Raw genomic sequence first — 22,989 nt, 5'->3', positions numbered from 1 at the left:
AAAATGCTAATTACTAGGCTTACTCATGTTTAGATGAACTCAGTCAACACGAGCATACCTCAACGTGGTGTAATCAGTTATAACAGCCTCATAGAAGTGGTGTCTTCAGGCCACCTTGTCCAAACTTTTCTTCCTATTAATGGATCATAAGTTGCTCCCTCAGCAGGCTCACTTGCCACAAAGGCACCAGAAGAACCTCGATTAGCGGCTTGGGGCCTTCCAGTAATACTTGTGGAAGGGTACTGAGAGGACTTCATAAGCAGGCAACATATTCCGTTAAACAAGAACAGAAAATAATAAGTCCAAGAATAATAATATCATACCAAAATTTTCTTAACCCGTTATTATTTCAACTTACTGATTTTGGCTTCTTGGTCCGACCTCCTGGAGGAGGACCTCGTCTCAAGGCTGATGAGGACGGTTGCATGGATGGAGGCAGTGCAGGGGATGGAGCACCAAGCGATAAGGAAGCTACAGACTGCGATGTTTTCTGTTTCTTGCGCGATGCTGAAACAGTTGGACTAGGTAGGGGGTCATGAACAGGCTGAGCAGCAGTAAGTGTGCCAGGTTGAAGCCCACTTGTTTTTCTCCATTCCCTAACAGTATATAATATTACATTTCTCATTAAAAAATGTAGAACCAACCAAATGTAACACATATTTGCAGCTCAGAGCAGCATGCCATAATATATTCAGACCTTATCCTCCGGATCATGTCATCAGCATTGACCCTGGACAAAAGTTCTCTGTGTTCTTCATCAGATACTCTCAGCTCCTTTCTAAGTTCTGTAATTAAACTTTCCTTATCCTGAAAATTATGTAAGATGACAGGCTTTCAGACCTAACTTAACACAATTCATACTTTGATTTCAAAGAAGGGGGGAAGGAAAAACAGCGAATAACAAAATCAAACAGCTACCCAGGTGATGGCATCAGATTGAGCTTTAAAAGCCCGCAGGACTGAGCAATATGCTTCTTGCTCAATGTGGTGGATTTGGGTTTCCATGTCACCATGCATCCTAGGTAATGAAGCAGAACCCACAGCTGCAGATCTTCCATTCCCAGAAGATCGGCCTCCCCTTTGAAATCTATTTTGATGAGAGGGCGGAAGGTCATCATCTGTACCTGCAAATGTTTCAGATAATAAGGAACTGTTATTCCAGCTTCAGTGACAGGTCCCTTAAACATAGTGCAAGAGCATTCCCATGGAAAAGCAATAAATCCTTTTCATTTTTTAAGGACTTGTCCCCACCAATGGCCACCTTTTTCAATTACATACATGCCAATAACAAATGCATGCAAAATATAATAACAGGCCACTTCTTGCATCTGTGCCTAACAAAGCAGGCATAAATCATCTCTATAGAGAAATAAGGAATCTTATATTCCAGACGAACAATGCTAAGAATGAGGTCCTTCCTCAAATGTATGGGGACACTAGCATATAAAATGCAGATGAAATCAACCTTTTCTGACAATACAGAAGATGAATTCTAAAAGCATGCACAGTCCACTCAAACGTTGGTTTAGCATCTACAAGCAGTATTAACATTAAATAAACAAGAAAAAAGAAAAAGAAAGACATTCAGTAGAATAAGTTTCATGCTCAAAATGCATCTCTGACTATTCCTACACTAAACTAAAGCATCCTTTGGTTAAACTACTATAAGCCATAACTTTTATCCTTAATTGCCAACTTTTCTGAACCACTAAAGCTAAACCAACAAGAAGCACACGTAATATGACCAATATAACAAAACTCTTAATGCTGTTCTGTTTCTTGTTTTCACACACCATCAACCCAATCCTACATAGTGAGCATGGCCAGAATAGGAATATAAGGACCTGAATGCCATTGACCACATTCCACATAGGAGTGACTTTAATGGACTGAAACTGATACAATGCCAAGCACTAACCATTAAAGTATTTATCTTTGGGGTCCTCACCCACTGTCAATGCGATATTGAAAGTTAAACACTAACGCAAGACCGATTCATAGACAGGAAGAATGGAAGAATGGGGATTTCCAAAATGGGAGTCATTCTCCACAACATAATAGCACCAAATTACTTGTTGTGGGGGAGAACCTGAACCTATTAGATAGTGGTTCCAGACCAACTTATAAGTATGCACATAAAAACAAAGCAGAAAAAAAAAATTTATATTAACTCGGAGCACAAGCTGGGTACACTACATTACAATTGACTACCAATAAAGCCATCAACTTCTCATTGAATTCAACCAAGTTCCACCAAAGAAGCTCAAAATTCAAGGCAATCCCATAAAAATCAGTAATTGAACAGCAAAAAAGGAACGGCCAGAGCAGTAATTAAACCCAAATTCTATCACATCCAACATAAATTCAAGAATTTGAGCTCAAAAATGACTCTGACAACCAATAAAATACACAATGGAATAACAAAAGAGCATAAAAATTAACAAAAATAAAAAATAAAAAAGGAAATTCAGCTTAGCTCACCACTGCTATCCGAGAGCTCGTAGTCCATGACTGCCCCTCAAAACCAAGACTTTCGCTAAACCCTAGCAAACCCACGTAGAATTTCACTCAGACACGTCAAAATTCAATCAATTTCGTCGAGAACTTGAAATGGTAGCCCGCTGGTACCGTCAGAAACGGGTCAATTCGCCAAATATGGATCCAATTCAGGCACAGTACCGCCCCATAAGCTCAAAGAAGTTGAATTTGAGGTTCAAATAGTGATGGAGAAGGCGATCGATTGGTGTCAATGGTAGCGGATTGGGGATTGGAATACTTCTTCTAATTGTGGGCGTAATTAGAATTTCGAAAAGTTTTGGGCTGAAAAGAGTGGGGATTGGAGTGTGAATTTGAAGAAATTGGATTTGAGCAGAGAGATTGGACATTGAACATTGGAGAGAGGTCGGGAGGGAAGTCGCGGACTTCAAACTAGTTTTTGTGGCGCCCTAATGTTTTCAGTTAATGATTCACTTTGAGTTCCGTGTTTCCTATTGGCTGATGGTTTAGGAAATTTCATGTTTTTTTTTTAATGAAAAGGAAATGTTTTATGTATGCTATATCCTTTCTTCTTCTTTTCCCTTTTTTTTTTCCTTCAGAATATTATGTTTTTAAAAAAAAATTACATTTAATATATATTAGCAATAGTCTAAATTAAAAGGGATTGGGACTTTGTCATGCATAGGGATGGCAACGGGTCGGATAGGAGCAGTGTATGACAACAATACCATCCCCATCCCCGCCCCCGTCCCCGAACCCATCTCCGTTTATTAGGTTTCGGAGAATTCCCGTCCCAGTTCCCGTTAGGGAACTATCCCCCATACCCGCTCCGAATCCCCGATTTTTTTGCATAAAAAAATATTTATCATACATTTTAACATTAAGTTTATATTAAATTATCATTCAACACATCCAAATTAACTATAAAGTTCAACTCAACTATTCAAAATCACATCAATATGAAATTCCATAGAAAATTAGGAAGAATTAGGAGAGGAAGTTAACTTAGGGTTAAACATAAATATTATAATTATATATTTATTTATTTATTTATTTAAATATAAACATATATATTTTCAGGTCGGGTTCAAGGATGGGGACGCCAATACCATCCCCTCCCCATACTTGTCAGGGATTTTTCAAATTTGGGAATTCCCGTACCCGATACCCATTTAGCCCTGAAATCTCCCCCCGTTAGGGTCGGGGACCCGACCTTACGGGGATTTTTGCCATCCTTAACGAGGATTTTTGCCATCCTTACTCATGCACACTATATCAAGGTGTCATGTGGGTCTGAGACCACTACCGTTGTTCTCCAATTGCAAGTGTATATAAACTACAAGTACACAATTACCAAAAGTAAACTTAAATTAAGGTAAATTATGTTTTTTTAATAGACATGGTGCAAGGTTTGTGTGCTTTTTAAAATTGAATTATGGTAAAATGTCTGCACATTATAATTTCATAATTCAAACTTTTTAATTTTCAAGTCATTATTCAAAGATAAAAAAGCATTCAGCCGAGAGTTTTCTCTCTCTCCCGATTGAAGTGAGAGCTAGTTTACCTGGTGGCTGCTAGGATTTGATCTTTCCCTTGTGTTTCTTCACAATATCCAGTCTATTCTTGTGTTTTTCACAAGATCTGATCCTAGTTTATTAACTAGGGACAAACCAAGGTGCATAATCAATCATTCTTCTCCAAGGTGGAAAACTCAAAGCTTCAGGAATAGGTGCATTTTCAAATGAGGGAAGTTCAAACAAGCTTTGACAAAATACTTACTTTGACAGCGGAGGAAGCTGATCCATTGGTGATTGAAGAAGAAGATGATGGTGTATCTCAAGATATCCTAGAGAGAAGCTTAGTGGCAAAGCTATACTCACCAAAACCGGTTCACAAGAAGTCCTTTAAGAATAGGATGTTGGAGATTTGGGACCCAGGTGGTGAAGTAAATACCAAAGAACTCTTAGGTAACCACTTCTTATTTACATTTGGACATATCGAGGATAAACAAAATATTATAAAGTTTGACCCTTAGAAATTTGATTAAAAAAAGCTTGTTTTGTTAGAGGAGCCAGATGGTACGGTGGCACCCTCTAAGATGAATTTAAAATTTGCTAATTTCTGGGTTCAAATATGAAATGTTCCTCTTTTAAAAATGACTGAGAAGCTTGCTAGGTCAATTGGAGATAGAATTGAAAAATGTATAGACATATCTCGATGTGAATGGGGTAAGCTGGTGGGAGGCTTTATGAGGATTAGAGTTCAAATAGATATTACTAAACCTTTATGGAGGGACTGAGAATAACCTTTCTTGGGGGTAGTACTGATCTAATTGAATTTGTTTTACCTAAATTTTGCTTTGGATATGGAAGAATTGGTCATATACTTCAGGATTGCAATCATGTGCCAGAACAACAAAAAAGGGCTAAAGAACAACCATATGGAAGATTCCTTACTCCAAAAGGCTATGGTCATGCCCAATTCTCAAATAACCAGTCTTATGATTCCAATTCAGAAGATGAGGAAGAAAATATAGGAAATAAAAGAAATTTTGATGACGGAAAGTAGAAAAATGTCCCAAAAGAGTTATCAAATATTGTCAACTCTCCAACGAAGAAAAAACAGATGAGTAGCCTTGAAGTTAGTAACAAAGTTCAGGCTATTTCTTCACAATTACAGTCAATGAATGCAAGAAGATTACGAGTGAAAGAATTGTCCAAAGAATGTTCCAAAGGAAAATAAATGGGACACTTGACCTCAAACTCATTGAGTTTCGAACGAATTTCCAGAGGGTCGGAACAAAGGGATAGAAATTAGGAAAACAAGGAGGAAAAGGAAAACAATGCTTTGACGGAGGCAAACAAAACTAGTGAGCGGGATTATTCAGCCTCCTCTGTTTCCACAAAAAGCGGAGAACCCAATTGTCAAGCGGGAGAGAAAAAGAAAGAGATTTGTGCCATATCCGACTCTGAAGTTGATAAAGCATTATTTGGCGATTTTGAGGTGGTAGTTCAGTCTGGATTTGATCTTGATTCACAAAGAGACAACCAGGTTGGCAAAGAGCCAAAGCGTGTGCAGGCCAAAACAGGGAGAAGCTGGAAAAGGTTAGCAAGAGAGGGTGGTTCAAGTAAGTCCTCCCATGATCAGATAACTTCCAATATGCTAATTGGTGAGAAACGGAGAGAGGAACCAATTATGGAAGGGGAAGCTTCAAAGCACAGAAAAGTTGATGATGGAAAAAATACTGAGATTGTCATGTATGAATCCGTGGTGGACACAAAGATGTTGGGCACAAAGGCATTGAATATCTTAAGTTGGAATGTCAGAGGTTTGGGAAATCCTCGGACATTCAGAGCTCTCAATGATTTATTGAGAGAGAAAAATCCCCATGTAATTTTCCTTATGGAGACTAAATGTACTAGTGTGCAATTGAAAGAAAAGGCGGAGAAATGGGGAAATTATAATTATTTTGAAATAGAGAGAATTGGAAAGGGTGGGGTTTTTGCAATGTTGTGGAGGAAAGAAATACAAGTGAGTGTGTTGTCTGCATCAAACTGGCCATATAGACTGCTGGGCGAATACTCATCTCATACAACCATTCATAGTAACTGGATTTTATGGCAACCTTGAAACATCCTTGCGAATTTTCTCTTGGGAATTGCTTAGAAGGTTGGCAGGTTCTTGTATAAGCCCTTAGGTATGCTTAGGTGATTTTAATGAGTTGCTCTCTGAAAGAGATTCAAATGGGTTTAGAAGGAGACCAATATACCAAATGGAAAACTTCCAAAAGTTTCTAGATGACAGTAATCTGAGTGATATCAGTTTTGAAGGCTTTTCTTTCACTTGGAGTGGGAAAAATGGTAATGGGAGTGTTATGTGGGAAAGACTTGATCGAGTAGTTGCAAATACAGAGTTCAGACACTTGTGGCACCAGACAAAGGTTCATCATCTTAATAGTATAGTTTCTGATCACAAGCCAATTCCTTTAACTTTTATTTCCCAAAATATTAGTGATGCACTAATTTCAGCAAGAAAGCGCATATTTCATTTTGAAACGATGTGGATGAAAGAAGACGGATTTGAAGATGTTGTGATGGGAGCCTGGGAGTAAAATGTAGATGAACACCTCTCTGTGAAAGAAAAGCTCAAAAGGTGTGCTATTTCTTTTAAAAATTGGGAAAAAGATATCTTTGGTGGTGTCATGACTCAAATAAAGAAAGATTGAAAGAAAGTCAGAAGAAGGCTTTTCTTGAAACAACAAAGTCAAAGGAAGGCTTTTCTTGAAAGAAAGATTGAAAACTTGTTGGAAAAACAAGAAATTATGTGGCAACAACGTTCAAGAGTGGAGTGGTGGAAAAAAGGAGATAAAAATACTAGTTATTTCCATGAAAAGGCAAGGGAGAGAACAAAGAATAATTTCATAGCTGGGATGTATAATATAAAAGGGAAATGGTGTACGGATAGAAGATTGGTAACAAAAAATTTCATTTACTACTTTCAGTCTCTATTTGCGAAAACATGGGGTTATAACATTGAGGTGATCACTGACATGGTTAGTCCAAAAGTGCCCGATCAAATGAAGTATTTCCTTGTTAAGCCTTACAACAGAGATGAGGTAGAGATTGCTTTGAAGCAAATGCCCCCTTTCAAAGGCTCCTGGAATTGATGGAATGCCCGCTGTTTTTTTCCAGAAGTATTGGCAATTCTTGGGGACGAAGTTGCTGATGTATGCTTAAAAATTCTCAATGGTCAGGAAAGTTTGAAGAGCCTAAACAAGACTTTGATAGCTCTCATCCCCAAAGTTGAAAAGCCAGAATTTGTGACCTAGTGCAGGCCAATATCCCTTTGCAATGTGATCTATAAAATTATTTCTAAGACCATAGCCAATGGATTAAAGTGTGTTCTCCCAATGGTCATATATGAAAGCCAGAGCGCTTTTGTTCCAAAGAGGCAAATTTCAGATAATGTCATTCTGGCTTTTGAAACAATCCACGCCATGAGAAGTAGAAGGGGAAAAAAAGTTCCAAAGATTGCCTTGAAGTTAGACATGGCAAAAGCGTATGATAGGGTTGATTGGAATTTCATTTGTAAAATGATGGAGAAATTGGGTTTCCCTGAGGACATTATTAAGCTGGTCTTTGAGTGTATATCTACTGTATCATATTCATTGATAAGGCATGGAGCTGTTGAAGGTAATATTATCCCACAAAGGGGGATTAGACAAGGAGATCCTTATCTCCCTATCTTTTCCTCATTTGTGTAGGGTGTTCTTCTTCGCTTCTGAAACAGGCAAAGCTTTCTAGTGAAATTAAAGGGCTTGAAGTTGCAAGGGGGCCCTCCTCCAATTTCTCGTTTGTTTTGTTGCAGCTGACAGCCTACTTTTTCTTGAAGCAACACCTCACACATGTAGAACCCTTAGAAGGGTGTTTGAGATTTATGAGGCAGCAACAGGGCAAAAAATAAATTTGGAGAAGTCAGCAATTGCTTTCAGTCCAAACACTCGTGCATTTAATGAATGAGATTAGCAGCATTCTAAAGATCCCAATTGTTGAGTTTGTGAATTCTAAGAGTGTAATACATGCACTGTGGAGTTGTCCTAGTGCCCAAAAAGTTTGAAAAAAAGTGCAGTTCATGGAGGTTTTTACAGGTGTGCACTTTTTCAACTATGAGGATTTATTTGAAGTTGCCACTATTTATTTTTCGAAGTATGAAATGCGCTTGTTTTTATATATCTGCTGGAGCTTATGGCAAAACATAAATAAAGTAGTTGTTGAAGGTTGGTCTTGTGCAAAGGGGGCGATTTTCAAAAGAGCTCTTTACTTGGCCGATGAATTTTTAAAGTTCCAATAAAGGGTAAAAGAAAAAGAAAAAAAAGAAGAAGAGAGACTTGTGCTTGCTCTCCCAATTCAGGAAGACGTAAATCGCCGAATATGGAAATCTTGTGAAAGGTGAACCTAAAATAGATGTTGACAAGCTAACCAAATAGTCTCCTCCTCTTGCAGGTAAATATAAATTGAATGTAGATGCTGCTTATATTCCCAAAACAGGTGTTGGTGGAATTGGTGTTGTTGTTAAAAATGACAAAGGGGAAGTGATCGCGGCTATGGCCCTTCCACTTGTCACTGTCACCTCACCTAAATATGCAAAGATCATGGCACTTCAATTCGGGATGAAGTTTGCTTGGGATGTTGGCTTTTCTTCTATTCTAATTGAGTCTGATTCACAAGGAGTGGTTAGTGACTTAAAGAAGGATGAAGAAGAGTCATGGGCATCTCACTGATGATATTAAGAAGAGTTTGCAACAATTTGATGATGTTACTGTTTCTTTCAGTCCAAGGGGGAGCAATCAAGTAGTTCATCGTCTAGCAAGGCATGCACTTAATTGTAATACTATAGTAATTTGAATTGAGAGGTTTCCCTCTGACTGGAGCCAATTGTACAAGATGATATTGTTGTATCCACTTAATTATTATCAATAATTTCCTCTTTCACAAAAGAAAAAAGAAGAAGTCATTATTCAAAGATCATTCGTATTTAGGGTGATCTAATGGGTGCCTTTATTGGAATTCAAACATTTTTTTAACCAAAACCTTATGTCAATAGAATCTGTCATTTGCCCCGAACATAATATTTTGCAAAAATAAAATATTCCGCAAACCCACTACCGTACTCCCTGGAAAGCACACCAATCACCACCACCCTCCATTACAATTCTAAAGGTTACTCACAAAATTTTGTGGTTCTCAAAACATAAACAAACCAAAAACAGATGAATAATTGAATAAATATGAAGGTTACTCGTGAAATTTTTGGTTCCCCATTTCCCAAACATGAACAATCCAACAACAAATGTCATTTTAGATAAAGCGGATCTCATTTCATATGTACATCTTTTCAAGACTATAATGAACAATGAAAAAGTTCATCATGATCTCCTCCTCCCAAAAGGATGATATATTATTTCTTCTAAGTGGACTAGGAAAAACATGTCTTTTTCCAAGCGTGACTATCCTTCATTTTTTTGCATTGAAGTTTAAGTGCTTATACACAAATAATCATGAAATGCGATGAAATACCTATTTAATACCCTCCAATATCTCATTGAAAAGATAAAATTCGCCATGATTCTGGACAACAATCAATAATTAATATTTAGTGTGACTAAACATAAGTAAATATTATAGTAGATCTTAAAACTAAGTTGCTCACAGTTTATCAGTAAACATTGCCATCTTTACTATCAAATGAAAATCATAATTGTAACATGTTTTATAGCTAAAGTAGTTTGGAGTATTTACTCCCTTTGTCAAGGTCCTGAGTTCGAATCTTAGCATTCGTGTTGTGTATGTGAGTTTAATATGCTATCGCCCCTTTCAATAAGAAAGGTCCTCCACCAAAAAAAAAAAAAACAACAATAACAACAACAATGACTATTGTTGTTTGGTTGGAACGAGTGATAAGTGATAACACAAAATATTTGTTTTTCAAAGTCATAAGTAACATATGAAGCTTTATTGCTCAAATGAAACATATTATGTGTATTTTAATGCTAACTATTTTTTACAGAGACGGACCAATTATATTGAATTAAAAAAATAATTATAATATTTATGACTTGCTAAATAGGGAGTATGATTAAAGTTCAAATTTTATAGAGAACTCTTAAAATAGCTTTTGTGCGTTTTTAGCTCAAGTTTAACTAAAAAATAAGGAGCATGATTGTGTAGATGCTCTGAGTGTTTGAGCATCTCCAACAACATCTTCAACAACTTTGGAATTCTAAAATAGGTGAGCCACATCATCAAAAGTCTCTTCAACAACAACGTTTTCAACCTCAATCATCAAAACTACAACATCTTTCTCTCTCTCTCTCTCTCTCTCTTCAGGGTTTGATGTACAATTATTTTTAAAATTTAATGTTTCATTTAATTAAATTTTCTTGTCTTTCCGTTTTTTAAGAAGTATAATCGCAATGGATAAACTTGTTATTATCTTGGTTGCCTTCAAAATCCCGTTTTTGGTTCTAAGATTGATGATTAACTTTGTATAGGGGCATTTCAACTTGTCACTTGCTTTTTTTGTCCAGTATATGACATGATCATCCTGATCATGTTACTTACAGTAAGTTTAGCAATGTTGTTTTTTCTTTCTTCATCATCTGTAATCTTATTGCAAATGAGAAATTCTAAGTACTATTGCCTCCTCATCTTGCTAAGTACTATTGCCATCGTCAACAAGAAATTCTTGGAAGGAGATTTAGTTTTAATTAATTTTTAGTTTTTAAATATTGTTTTTTTTTTTCTGTCAGAATATTATTAATTCTTTCAAAAGCTATTAATTATGATTATTTTTATCAAGAGAAATATAGTTCTTCATACAAAATACACATATATGTATTTATTATAATCAGTTTTGATTTATAAAAAGAAAAAGAAAAAATTCAATGAAATTCTCTAAGAATTTTAAAACTATGCAAATCAAACCTTAATTTTTGCTTAATTTCAACAATGCTGCAGGAAAAATGACAAAATGTAATTATTTTATTATTTTATTGTTATTTTGACAAAAACGTACTTTTAAGCAAAACCCAGAAATATTATTTAGATAGACCAAAAGTCCGACAGAAATAATGCAAATCCTTTCGCATTTCTCCTCCAAGGCCTCACTATCTTTACTTCCCCTTCCTCGCCTCTCTCTCTCCACCGCCCTCTACTTCCGCCGTCGCCCTTCAAAATTTCAATTTTGCCCCTCCAAGCACTTTCAATTTCCCAGGCTGCCCCTCCTCGTATGCAACCTCAGCTCCGGCACCAGCCAGCAAGTTCCCATGGACTCACCCCCATCGGAGGCTACCTTGTCGGTCGACTCCCTAACGCACGATTTGCAGAATCAGAAATTGACCTCCGACGGCCACGATCAAATGAATAATAAAAGTGAAAATAATGGTGTAAATAACACTCACGCGGTTAGGTTGAAGCTTGAAGATCTGAATTGGGACAACTCGTTTGTAAGAGAGTTGCCTGGTGATCCCCGGACTGATACGATTCCACGAGAGGTTAGCTTGTTTTTGCCCTATTTTCATATTTTGGCTTATGTTCTGTTTGGTTGCTGAGAAAGTGAAGGAAAGTTTAGCGCATGTTTTGTGTGTTTGTGTATTAGTTGAAAGGCTTACACTTGAGCTGTTGTTTCGTCCCAAAATCGGAAAAGTTGTTAAATTTAAACACAACTACTTAGAAAATCGTAGTGAATTAATGGGGAAATGGCCAAGTGACTTACGGTTCGTGTGTTGTTAGTTGGGTTCGCTTAATTTAGCTACGGAACTGTGCCATTAATAGGGTTGATTGTGATATGATCTCTTGCTTTGAGCTACACTTTAATTTTTACTAGCTGAGGGGGTGTTATGTTGTAACTTTGTGCTATGCTTTCTGGGTTTTGATTATCAGGTGTTGCATGCTTGTTATACGAAAGTATCCCCGTCAGCTGAAGTTGAGAATCCTCAGCTCGTTGCCTGGTCAGAATCAGTGTCCAAGTTGCTTGAATTGGATCCTGAAGAGTGAGTATTCTTGTTTCTTGTGCTCCCTGGAAAATCAAGTGTTAATGCGTTTTAACATGGATGAGAAAATAAGCATGAACTCAGAGAGTCTGTTTGATAGAATCAGAAAGAAACAAAATTGTGTTTGACAGCATCTGTTATGGATAATGTTTTTGATGGTCCTTGGAAGTCTGATTCTGGATCTCTTCTTCACCTCTACACAAGGCCTTGTGGTTTAGGAAATTAGTTCTGTGTGTAAATAACATGACACAGCTATGAAAACTCCTATCTGTAAGTATGGTAGATTAGGCCCCCAGATATTTATATTTTCAGAGTTGATAAGTTGTCACATGCTTTGTCAAGATTCCTCTTATTGATTGAAATTTCCTTATTCTAGGAGTTCTGATATCTAGCCGAGTATTGGAGGCTATTGTTTCCTATGTAAATGTGTTTTCCATCTTGTATTGTTCGGATTAATGCTTTGGTTTCTGACTTGCTGTACCCCGAACCATTGACTGACATACCATAGTACTATTAATATACATGTTTTGCACATGTGGTATTTCATGTTTCATAGGACTAATTTGGCACCTTATTTGGAGTTACAGATTTGGAAGGCCAGATTTCCCTCTTTTATTCTCTGGGGCATCTCCTCTAGTGGGATCGTAAGTGTTTCTCTGAATATTAAATTATGAGGCTCACATTAGGCACTGTTGTCAAATTTCATGCAGCCAGGATGTACGTTTCATTTATGCAGGTTGCCCTACGCTCAATGCTATGGTGGACATCAATTCGGAATGTGGGCTGGACAGTTGGGAGATGGTCGGGCTATTACTCTTGGGGAGGTTCTTAATTCTAAATCTGAAAGGTGGGAACTGCAGCTTAAAGGTGCTGGGAAGACTCCTTACAGTCGGTTTGCAGATGGCCTTGCTGTGCTTCGTAGTAGCATTCGGGAATTCCTTTGCAGTGAAGCGATGCATAATCTTGGAATTCCAACAACTCGAGCTCTCTGTCTTGTGACAACAGGAAAACTTGTCACACGCGACATGTTCTATGAGTATGTTCAGCAGAACTCTAATTAATTTTCTTAGCTAACAGTATTGTCCTAGATATCTCTAAGATATATATCGTAACTATGAATTTCTTGTTTTTGAAGCCAGTGCATAAGTTCAAGGTTTCATGTATTGATAATTCCTTTTGTTCCCTTATTAAGATCATTTCTCTTTGTTTTATTTTTCAACTATCTTTACATTCTTGGTTGGGTCTTATGCTAAAATATCAATATCTTGTTCATCCTGAAAGGAATTGAACTTTACCAGGATGTATGTTGCTTACTGAGACTGTAATCACGGTGTTTGGACCTCCTAAATTTTCTTATCATTAATTATAGGAATATATGTTTTTCATATTTTCTTGTTAAAAATAAATTGTTTATTTCTTCATTTGCAGTGGCAATCCGAAAGAGGAACCTGGTGCAATTGTTTGCAGGGTTTCTCCATCCTTTCTGCGTTTTGGATCATACCAAATACATGCCTCCAGAGAAAAAGAGGACCTCGCAATTGTTCGTACTCTTGCAGACTATGCCATTAGGCATCACTTTCCTCACATAGAGAACATGAGTAGAAGTGAGAGTTTATCTTTCAACACAGGAAACGAAGAACATTCCATTGTTGATCTGACATCTAACAAGTATGCAGGTACTCATTTATCCTTTTAGAGCAAAATGTGTTGCTGATGGTGGCTTAAATAATGTTCATTAAGACTTGGGATACATTTTGTCATATTGTGGAAGCTAAATGAATGGGAAGTTCAATCAACAAGTGCAGTCTAAGTTAACTAGCCATAAATTTCTCATCTTGTATGCTTTCATATGGTCTTATCCCATGGACATTATAGGAGTTCACTTTTATTTTTCTTTGCTAGAAAAACCATTTGGATTGATTTAAAGTCATACATCTTCTTCATGTATGCCTGTTGTCTTATCCCATGGCAATTATATGAGTTCTCTTTTTTTCTTCCGTAGAAAGACAATTTGGATTGATTTAGGATTCAGACAACTGTTTAGTGGTACTGCAGTTTTGTGTTCCTAGCTGAGTTAGTAGTGTGGTGACCTCCCATATTGGGCATGGAAAGTAGTTAAGATGGGCTTCTCTCTTGTGTGTAATGTGCACTTCGGACTAATTAAGATGCTACTGGCTTCTTCATCTTCTGTTAAAAACTAATTTTATTAGGGATGCAATATCTCGTTCCAAAGTTGCATCTATATATTTTCTTCATGTATGCCAGTCAAATAAGGTGTCTGGTGTTGATACTGTGGTACATGTTGCACCACATTATTCAGGAACCCTCATATTATTTTAATAGAACTGCAGAAGTCATTACGTATCACAAAATAAAGAAAAAGAAAACAAAAGAAAGGACTTGATTCAGGCATACCTTTTGTGTCCAATGTTGTTACTAATATTGAGATTGGCAATCTTCCTTTATGCCAAACTTGGTATTTTCTCTCTACTCTTTACTGCTACTCCAAAAGAGTCTATGATAGAAAAGTTTCATTCAGGCATACTTAATTAACTGTTTTTCTGTGCTTTTACTCCCATGATTGGGTTTTTAACAGCTTGGGCAGTAGAGGTTGCTGAGCGCACTGCTTCCTTGGTTGCCAAATGGCAGGGGGTTGGTTTTACTCATGGTGTGTTGAACACTGACAATATGAGCATTTTGGGTCTTACCATAGATTACGGTCCTTTTGGTTTTCTGGATGCATTTGATCCAAGTTACACTCCGAATACCACGGATCTTCCTGGGAGGAGGTATTGTTTTGCAAATCAGCCTGATATTGGCTTATGGAATATTGCACAATTCACTAGAACTCTGTCAGCTGCCCAGTTGATAGATGATAAGGAAGCAAATTATGCAATGGAAAGGTAGTTGTGATTCATACACCCTTCTCCTAATTAAATTGTATCTTCCAGTGGCAGTTAATTGAACCTCTTTTTGTGTGGATTTGTTACAGATATGGAACCAGATTCATGGATGACTATCAAGCTATAATGACCAAGAAACTTGGTCTTCCCAAGTACATCAAACAGCTGATCAGTAAACTTTTAAATAATATGGCTGTCGACAAAGTGGATTACACAAATTTTTTCCGGTTGCTATCCAATATCAAAGCTGATCCCAGCATTCCAGAAGAGGAGTTGTTGAACCCACTAAAGGCCGTTCTATTAGATATTGGGCAGGAGCGGAAGGAGGCATGGATCAGCTGGGTGAAAATCTACATAGAGGAGGTACGTTGAGCTCTGGTTTTCATATGACTCCTATCTTCGAAAAGTTTATCATTTTGATTCCCACTTCACTCGAAGAATTAAAACTGATTCAGTTGCTTCATGTCCTGTCAAAAGCAAAGATTCTGTTGTATTTAATTTTCTCACATGATGTCTTTTGCTTGTGCAGCTGGCTGCTAGCGGCATCCCAGATGAGGAAAGGAAGGCATCAATGAATGCAGTGAACCCTAAGTATATTCTCAGAAACTATTTATGCCAGAGTGCCATTGATGCAGCCGAACAAGGTGATTTTGGAGAGGTTCAGAGGGTGCTTAACGTAATGGAACGGCCATATGATGAGCAACCGGGAATGGAAAAATATGCTCGCTTGCCCCCAGCGTGGGCTTATAGGCCTGGAGTTTGCATGCTTTCTTGCTCTTCATGATTTGTTTATGCAAACAAACATAATGTTATATAGATGGCAAAAAGAGATTTTTGTTTCCTTGACAGTTTGTCTTTGGGCATAGTAAGTTGTCGTATATAATAGTCAAATTCAGTTTTTTCTCTTTTCTCTTTTCTTTTTCCTCTGACAATGAAATAAAGTGGCAATGTTGTATGATTGTTGTTTTCTATTCAATTGAAAACAGCTTAAAGAAATTCATTATAGAAACAGCAACTTAAAGAAAGGGTTGATGCGTGCTGTCTTGAAGTATGTCTCATGCAGGAGAAACACTTACATGAAATGGGAATATCACTATTTTGCTATTTCCGGCCAATCACAGTATGTCACTCATGATAATTTTTTCACCTGGAAGACTGTAATTGGTTGGGGATAGCAAAACAATGCTATTTCCGTTTTATACAAATTTTTCTGCTCATGCTGGCAAAGAAGAGGACATGTCATGGAGGATGGTTGCACATTTTGTATATGTTGCAGAAGGATGGGCTATGATTCTGTCATTGATTGGTTCAAGCTGTCTATGTCATTGATTGCATCATTGTATGTGTTCAACATGGTTATAGTGATACTTCTGTGCAAGTGACTTGTAGCTCAAGTGGTTAGGAGCAATTATCCATGTATAAAAGTTCTAAATTTGATTCCCCATTTCTTAACCCCTTTCTTAATGTCATTTGTATAAAAAACGATAGTGCTACTTCCACTAAAAAGTGTTGCGCATTTGTTAAAAGTAGTTTAGAAACATGTCAAAATGTTTATTACAAGTTCAAATGCTTTGCGGAACGCTACAAAGTGCTTTGTGCAAGGATAAAAACTTCCCTAATCCAGTCTTTTATCTGATGCAAAATGTTGAATTTAATTTAGGGAGTTATACTATTATGCCCAATTTAGGAGTTCAAATTATTTAAAAAAAAACCCTACATGATTAGGTGAAAATTTAGCTTAAGCAAATAAGGTTTCAGTTTGCAGCCGTGAACAGGATTAGGCCGCTTCAAACGAACCAAGTGCTTGGCGATTCGTTTAGGAGAGAGAGAAGGGAAACGAGTGGAGAGCCGAAACGGTGCGTTCAACCGTAAAAGATTAAGATTGGACAAAACCATCTCTCTCTCTCTCTCTCTCTCTCTCATCTTCGGTGGTTTGGTTTGTACGGGTAAACAGTCACTGGTTCTGCTTTCTTAAGACTCTTTATTTTGTAAATTTGTTTTCTTTCCCGGAAATGTGGTATTATCAGTAGCTTATTTTTGAACCTTTTGGTGGTTTGAATCCACGATTAACATTTGATGACTGTTTTTTTGTTTTTTTTGGTTTCCATTAGCATTGTATCTTTGTCATTTGGCTTGTTTGAATCTGTGAATTCATGCTTAACATTTGATGCCCATTAACTGTTTGGTCAAATGCTTACATGATAGTCTTTGAAGCTCAGTGGGTCTATATGCCAATTTCCATTTTGATTGTAGCCCTATCCTAACAGAGCTGCCATGGCATGCCCAAGAAACAAACTTTGGTCTGTCTGTTTAGAGAGCTTATGTTTGATTTTTAAATGGTATAACTTGTAATCTCAAGAAACCAAGAGAATACAAGTTGTAGCTGCGGTGGTAGAGGTTATTGGTTTGTTTCTCTGCTTGCCCATATCTTCAAGAATTCAAGAAATTCACATTTAATTCTCCAGTATATTACAATGTGCAGATCAAATTGATATACTGTGTCTTCAATATACTGTAAAGTTATTCTCTTTTCAGTTTTCTTTGGGCAACTTATATCATGCTTTATCAATTCATACCTTGAAATTGAAATTCTGTTCAACTTATATCATGCTTTTAACTGTAAAATTTGTAACTTGGAATCAAGTGACCTCCACCCTTCTCATGGATTTTTTATCTATGAATTTGTAACTTGCTAATCATTTCTTTATAGTTTATAAAAGGCTGTAGACATCGTATGATCTGAAGGCTGAACACGATGTGTTGTGTTAATTCTATGTGACGAAAGAAAAATACATAATTAGTTGTACTGTGGTTTACAGAGAATGAGAGTTCCAAGAAATCTCGAGGTCTTGAAAATGGGCGCAATCAGCTATCTGGATGCACTTAAGCTGCAGGAAAAGCTGGCCTCCAATAGAAAAATTCATAAGATTCCAGATACTCTCCTGTCCCTGCAACATCCACCTACGTACACCCTTGGCAAACGGCGAACTGATCACAATCTGTTGATTCCCGAGTCTGAACTTAAAAGAATAGGAGCTGAACTGCACTACACACAAAGAGGAGGAGACATTACATTTCATGGTCCACATCAAGCCATCTTATATCCCATTATTTCTCTTCGGGATATTGGGCTTGGTGCTCGTAAATACGTGGAGAATCTTGAGTCAAGCATGATTGAATTGGCGTCTCTGTATGGTGTGAAAGCTTCTCCTGGAAAAAAATGTGAAACGGGGGTTTGGGTTGGAGACAGAAAAATTGGTGCAATTGGTGTACGGATTTCATATGGAATCACTTCTCATGGATTGGCATTTAACATTGATCCAGATTTGGACTATTTTAAGCATATCGTACCTTGTGGCATTGCAGATAAAGAAGTTACATCATTGAGAAGGGAGACAGACTTGGTGCTTCCTACAGAAGAAGTAATTCAGGACCAGTTGATTTCTTGTTTTGCTAGACAATTTGGTTATAGTAATCTTGTATGGAAGGATGCTGCCTCAATATTGTCAGACAATGGGGAAACCGAATGAGATAACAATTGTATGCCAAACGAATAAACGATGTAAGCCTTACGCTCTTTCATTCATTTTATTTGTCAGAACAATTGATGGAAATTGCTGAATTTGTATATCTTGTATGATAAGTAATGTAATGTGGAAAACTGGTGATTCTATATAGTTCAATCCAGTTTAGAAATCCTACCTATGTATATTGGATGAATCCAGTTCTAAAATTGGTTTTCCTAAATGGGACTGAAAACCTGCAAAAGTTGCCTAAAATGTAAAGAAAACACAACAAAAGCATTGTGGGCGGGTCATACAAGAAAAACACATTTCTAAAGGGTTCTTTGGAAATTAAGCTGGTATACTGCTCTCCTAACATTTTTCTGTAAAACATAGGACAGTAGCTTGCTTCTGTAAAATTGCTAAGGGGAATATGATATAAATTTGCTTTTTTCCATTTTTATTTTTATTTTTTTTAAAAGAAGGAAAACTGCTTCTGGGTTCGGTCTACACACAGTAACATCATTTGGTCTCTTAATCATAGAGGTCAGGTGTGTGAGCACTGTGTTCTATCATAGTCCTGCTGACATAGACCACATGCTTTTCTCTGCAGAAAGATTCTTTGATCCACATGTACTTATGTCAACCAAATGGAAAATCCTCTCCTCTCAACAAAATTTCACAAAATTTATTGCAAATACAACTTTCAGGAGTTCCTTGACCAGATCTTGTGGTACAAAAAACTATAATTTCCTTCTTTAATCTCCTTGACCAATTGACTTCTATCAATAGAGATGAGTTCATATTGTGAACTGTCGACGTCAACCATGACATCCACGGCAAAAAAAAGACGATAATTAAAAAAAAAGTGACACATGCTCAATAATACCACACAACTCTTATAAATTGTGTGTAGATTAAAAAGCTTGCTGATCCCAAGTGGACTAATCAGAGCTCACTGTGGGATTGATCCGAATCACATAATTTCATAGAGAAAATCATGCTGTATTAGCAAATGATCAGCATGCGTGATGGCTTGATGGCCAAGTTGATAATCATACTTGGTATTTAAATATCTTCTTGCTGCTCAAATCCATGTTCTCTTTTCAACCCATTTCTCAACCTGGAGAAAACATGTGGGTTCATGGGAAATGAACAAAAACTCAAATATAATGCAAGTCTGAAAATGAGAGCCTTCTTTGAAGCATGGAAGCCTGAAAATCGTTGTATGAGCCGGTTCGGTTGTATTTAACTTTTTTCTTACATGTATGCAATGAGAAGAAAGTTATACATAACCGACACGCGTATGCTAAAGTTCCTCGTTAGAAACCTTGCTTTTCGAGATGGCACACATCAGAGCTATTTCTTGATACAGGAGCTTGGCATATGTGACGGTTTCGTAGAAGATTAAAAGGGTATTTCACGTTTGGAAAGCAAGCTTACCCAGCCAAGTTTAGCTGTGTTTGTTTTGTACCACTTAATATAGAATAGTGATCGGTTATTAAACAAAGCAAAAGGATGGACAGAGAAATGAGGCGTCTGATTTGGTCTCATGTGATAAGTCACATGAGATTATTTTGTAAAATATTCAAGTTTGCAGAGAAAAGTCATAGAAGTATGACAATTAAACTCAGCATCACATGATCAGCTGCTTCCGAGTTGTAACCTGTTACACAACAAAACAAAGGAATGGGCACAAGGATTTTTCTGCTTGCTAATTATCTAACCAACCCATAACACCCACAATGTATGGCAAATTAAATTCACACCGAGCACATGGTGTTTTTTGCTTGATATGCGAGGACCGAGAGATCCGAAACTTAGAACCTCTTTCAATATTAAGAAAAAAGATCATTATACAATTGCACTAACTTCAGGTAAATACAATTGAACCAAAAACATCTGAGCAAGTCTATGTTTTTTTTTTGTAATTCGACTTATAATTTTTCATGTATTAGTGTATTCATCAATTGGACTTGAACAAAAAAATTTAAATTACAATTGAACCAAAAACATCTGAGCAAGTCTATGTTTTTTTTTTTTTTTGTAATTTGACTTATAATTTTTCATGTATTAGTGTATTCATCAATTGGACTTGAACAAAAAAATTTTAATTCTTGTTTTTATACACCAAAATAAGTACTTGCCCAGCATATAGGTTCCTAGGAGAGGGAGAGAATGTACACTAGTTATCTATATATTACATTACATTCACACTCGTTAACCAAATTACGCATAACAAAGCATGCACTGCCGCTTTTTGCCTTCTTTTATTAGAGATTAAAGAAGAAAATCTTCATATGTATAGGCATCATACCCTGTCCTTTCATCTTTTTACCCACATTCGATTTCTTTTCATCAGATCAAATCAAACCAAACAACGCCATGAAAACCAGTCAGAGAATCTTGCTTGCCTTCTTTGCCTTGATTCTCATGCACGCTGTGAGTGTGACATGTTCTTCACTGTCACTGCACCAAGAGACCCAAGTTCCAGGGAGATACAGAAATCAACCCAGAAGATTGCTAGCTTCAGTGGCCTCATTTTCTGCAAATCCGAACAAGTCCAGCAAAGCAATGGAAGATCCCAAGAAATCTGTAGAGACAAGTTTCAGAAAGGCCCCGCCCAGCAAATCAAATCCTACCCAGAACCGGTAACCGAGACTAGGGATCCCAGAGAAGAAAGAGAATACAAATCTCATTCTGTTTCCACATTTTTGCAGTTTCCTTATTTTCACTCTGTTATATAGGTAAGAAGATGAGATCTTTATACATAATTTTTCTTTTGTTGTCCTTCTAGTTGTTCATTCGTTTATTATTGTTATTTTTTTGTTTGTTGCAATTGTTGGTTTGAGTATTAGATTTAGGAGATGAGAGAAAACTTTATGTACAGAACCCTGTAAGAAATTGTTAGAAAGAGTATTTATTTGTTCTAGAAGATAGCCACTTTACTTTTGGCAGTTGGTGGAATGGAAGTTTATACATTTCAATCATTTTTCTACTGTTTATGTAACCCATGAATACAATTGATCTTCCTTCAATTTAACTTCTTGCTGACTGCAAGTTCTTGAAATGTGTCTATGAGCCATTTTCTGTGTGATGTTTCTGAATATTTGAACATGCGGCCTTGTGATGAGCAATTTCGTGTACTTAAAGTTCCTAATGTTTCTAGCAATTCTAACCTTTAATGATGTTTCACACAACTCTTTAAAATGAAAAGACTAAAAATGAGAATTGAATCAAGGACTTATAATTGGTCAAAATCCTTGTACATGTTTTAAGTGGAGTGACTTTTTTCTGGTCTGCTATCTGCATCTCAGGACAGGAAGCCTTTGATCTGCATTATGTAGAATTTAAACCACACTGTGGTAGATTTAAGAATCATTCAGTCCAGCTGATAATCTTTCCTTTGTAGCAGTTTTTTCCCCCTTCAGTGGTCATGAAAGTCGACTTCTGTTAATATCTCAATATTGATGATATCGCTTACTTCAGAGCTTTGAATTTTAAACCATTTGCAGATGCTATAAATTGGAAACTGAATAAATTGTGGATGTAAATCTTATTCATAATTAGTCTTCCAATCAAGTTTGTAGAGACATTAATTCATACACTCAATTTATATTGTCTCCCTAGAAATCTTGTATATCTCCTAGAAAGAAATTCTGTATGTCCACGTTTTATTGATTGGATCAGTTACTATCCCAAGAGCCTCCAGCTGAATTTTCATGTGGAACTGTTAAGTTTCTTGTTCCGATATCAGACCTGTATTTTAAGGAAAGATAATGCACATGGAAAACTAATTTACACCAGTTACTATAGCTATCTTATGTTTGCCACATGGACATGTTTTATTTTAAAACCAAGGCTATTCCTTCTTTAATTTCAAATTACAGGTATGATTGTGGACCCTTTTTACCAGTGGTGGAGTCAGACTGAATAATTGACAGCAGTTAGCATAAGAACTCAATGATTGTAGTTGCAGCACATTGCAGTACTTATTAATTTATGCAGGGTTGAAGGCCGAATCTGGAATTTTGAATTACTGTGCACTTGACCTACAAACACGGTGAGTATTTAAACTAGATTGTTAACCAATCATGAAATCCTCAATGTCTAATGTGTGCAAGTTCTGTTCTTGAACCTGACTTTCTTCATTTGGCCAGAAAAAATGTCTCAATATGCCATTTTATCTACACATTGACATAGTAGTACTTTCAAAGATCTTTCCTGGCAGCCTGGTTCTGTAGTTCAACAATGATCATGGAGCCAGTTGTGTATGCTCTACAACTTCACCTATAAATAACAATGAACTTGGACTAAATTACCTGTTGATGTCAATTGTTTGGCTGAGGTGCTGTACTTTTGTTGTTTTGGTACTAAAGAATGCTCTTCTCTAAAGCATTGAAAAAATTTCGGAATTGGTTTTCATGATAGTTAATTAATAGCTCTAATTTTCAAAGAAAAAATTAATGTCTTATTGTGGTCAAAGGTGGGCACTTGGTTTTATCTTGAATGTTTTTTTTATGTGCACAAAATACTT

The 22,989-nt window shown here is 36.7% G+C and overlaps 3 protein-coding genes across 3 annotated transcripts in view; 2 read left to right on the top strand and 1 right to left on the bottom strand.

Annotated features, from left to right (window-relative positions):
- The window catches only part of LOC18774145 (protein EMSY-LIKE 3), a 7,099-nt gene extending 3,945 nt beyond the window's left edge, over positions 1–3,154 (bottom strand). Inside the window, 6 exon segments of the mRNA XM_007207175.2 lie at positions 59–101; positions 104–251; positions 359–596; positions 698–807; positions 919–1,124; positions 2,482–3,154. Coding sequence (XP_007207237.2) covers positions 59–101; positions 104–251; positions 359–596; positions 698–807; positions 919–1,124; positions 2,482–2,509 — 773 coding nt within the window. The 5' untranslated portion in view covers positions 2,510–3,154.
- On the top strand, positions 11,089–15,964 carry LOC18773855 (UPF0061 protein azo1574). Its single transcript, XM_007208264.2, has 8 exons — positions 11,089–11,548; positions 11,937–12,046; positions 12,634–12,690; positions 12,783–13,082; positions 13,475–13,722; positions 14,643–14,949; positions 15,039–15,312; positions 15,479–15,964. Exons 1-8 carry the CDS (start codon positions 11,126–11,128, stop codon positions 15,731–15,733), a joined length of 1,974 nt encoding a protein of 657 aa, XP_007208326.1. The 5' UTR covers positions 11,089–11,125; the 3' UTR covers positions 15,734–15,964.
- Positions 16,673–18,647, top strand: LOC18775208 (octanoyltransferase). Its single transcript, XM_007205755.2, has 2 exons — positions 16,673–16,895; positions 17,769–18,647. Exon 2 carries the CDS (start codon positions 17,772–17,774, stop codon positions 18,477–18,479), a length of 708 nt encoding a protein of 235 aa, XP_007205817.1. The 5' UTR covers positions 16,673–16,895; positions 17,769–17,771; the 3' UTR covers positions 18,480–18,647.

The sequence above is a fragment of the Prunus persica genome, chromosome G6 (assembly GCF_000346465.2).
Source record: "Prunus persica cultivar Lovell chromosome G6, Prunus_persica_NCBIv2, whole genome shotgun sequence".
In the NCBI taxonomy this organism is placed as follows: domain Eukaryota; kingdom Viridiplantae; phylum Streptophyta; class Magnoliopsida; order Rosales; family Rosaceae; genus Prunus; species Prunus persica.
This window is presented reverse-complemented; position numbering and strand designations above follow the sequence as displayed.

Bases quoted from the DNA above. Each gene is read 5' to 3' on its own strand.
- LOC18773855 (XM_007208264.2), top strand. From the start codon at position 11,126: ATGCAAATCCTTTCGCATTTCTCCTCCAAGGCCTCACTATCTTTACTT. The intron at 11,549-11,936 runs GTTAGCTTGTTT...TTTGATTATCAG, and splicing joins CTGATACGATTCCACGAGAG to GTGTTGCATGCTTGTTATAC. The intron at 14,950-15,038 runs GTAGTTGTGATT...GATTTGTTACAG, and splicing joins GCAAATTATGCAATGGAAAG to ATATGGAACCAGATTCATGG.
- LOC18775208 (XM_007205755.2), top strand. From the start codon at position 17,772: ATGAGAGTTCCAAGAAATCTCGAGGTCTTGAAAATGGGCGCAATCAGC.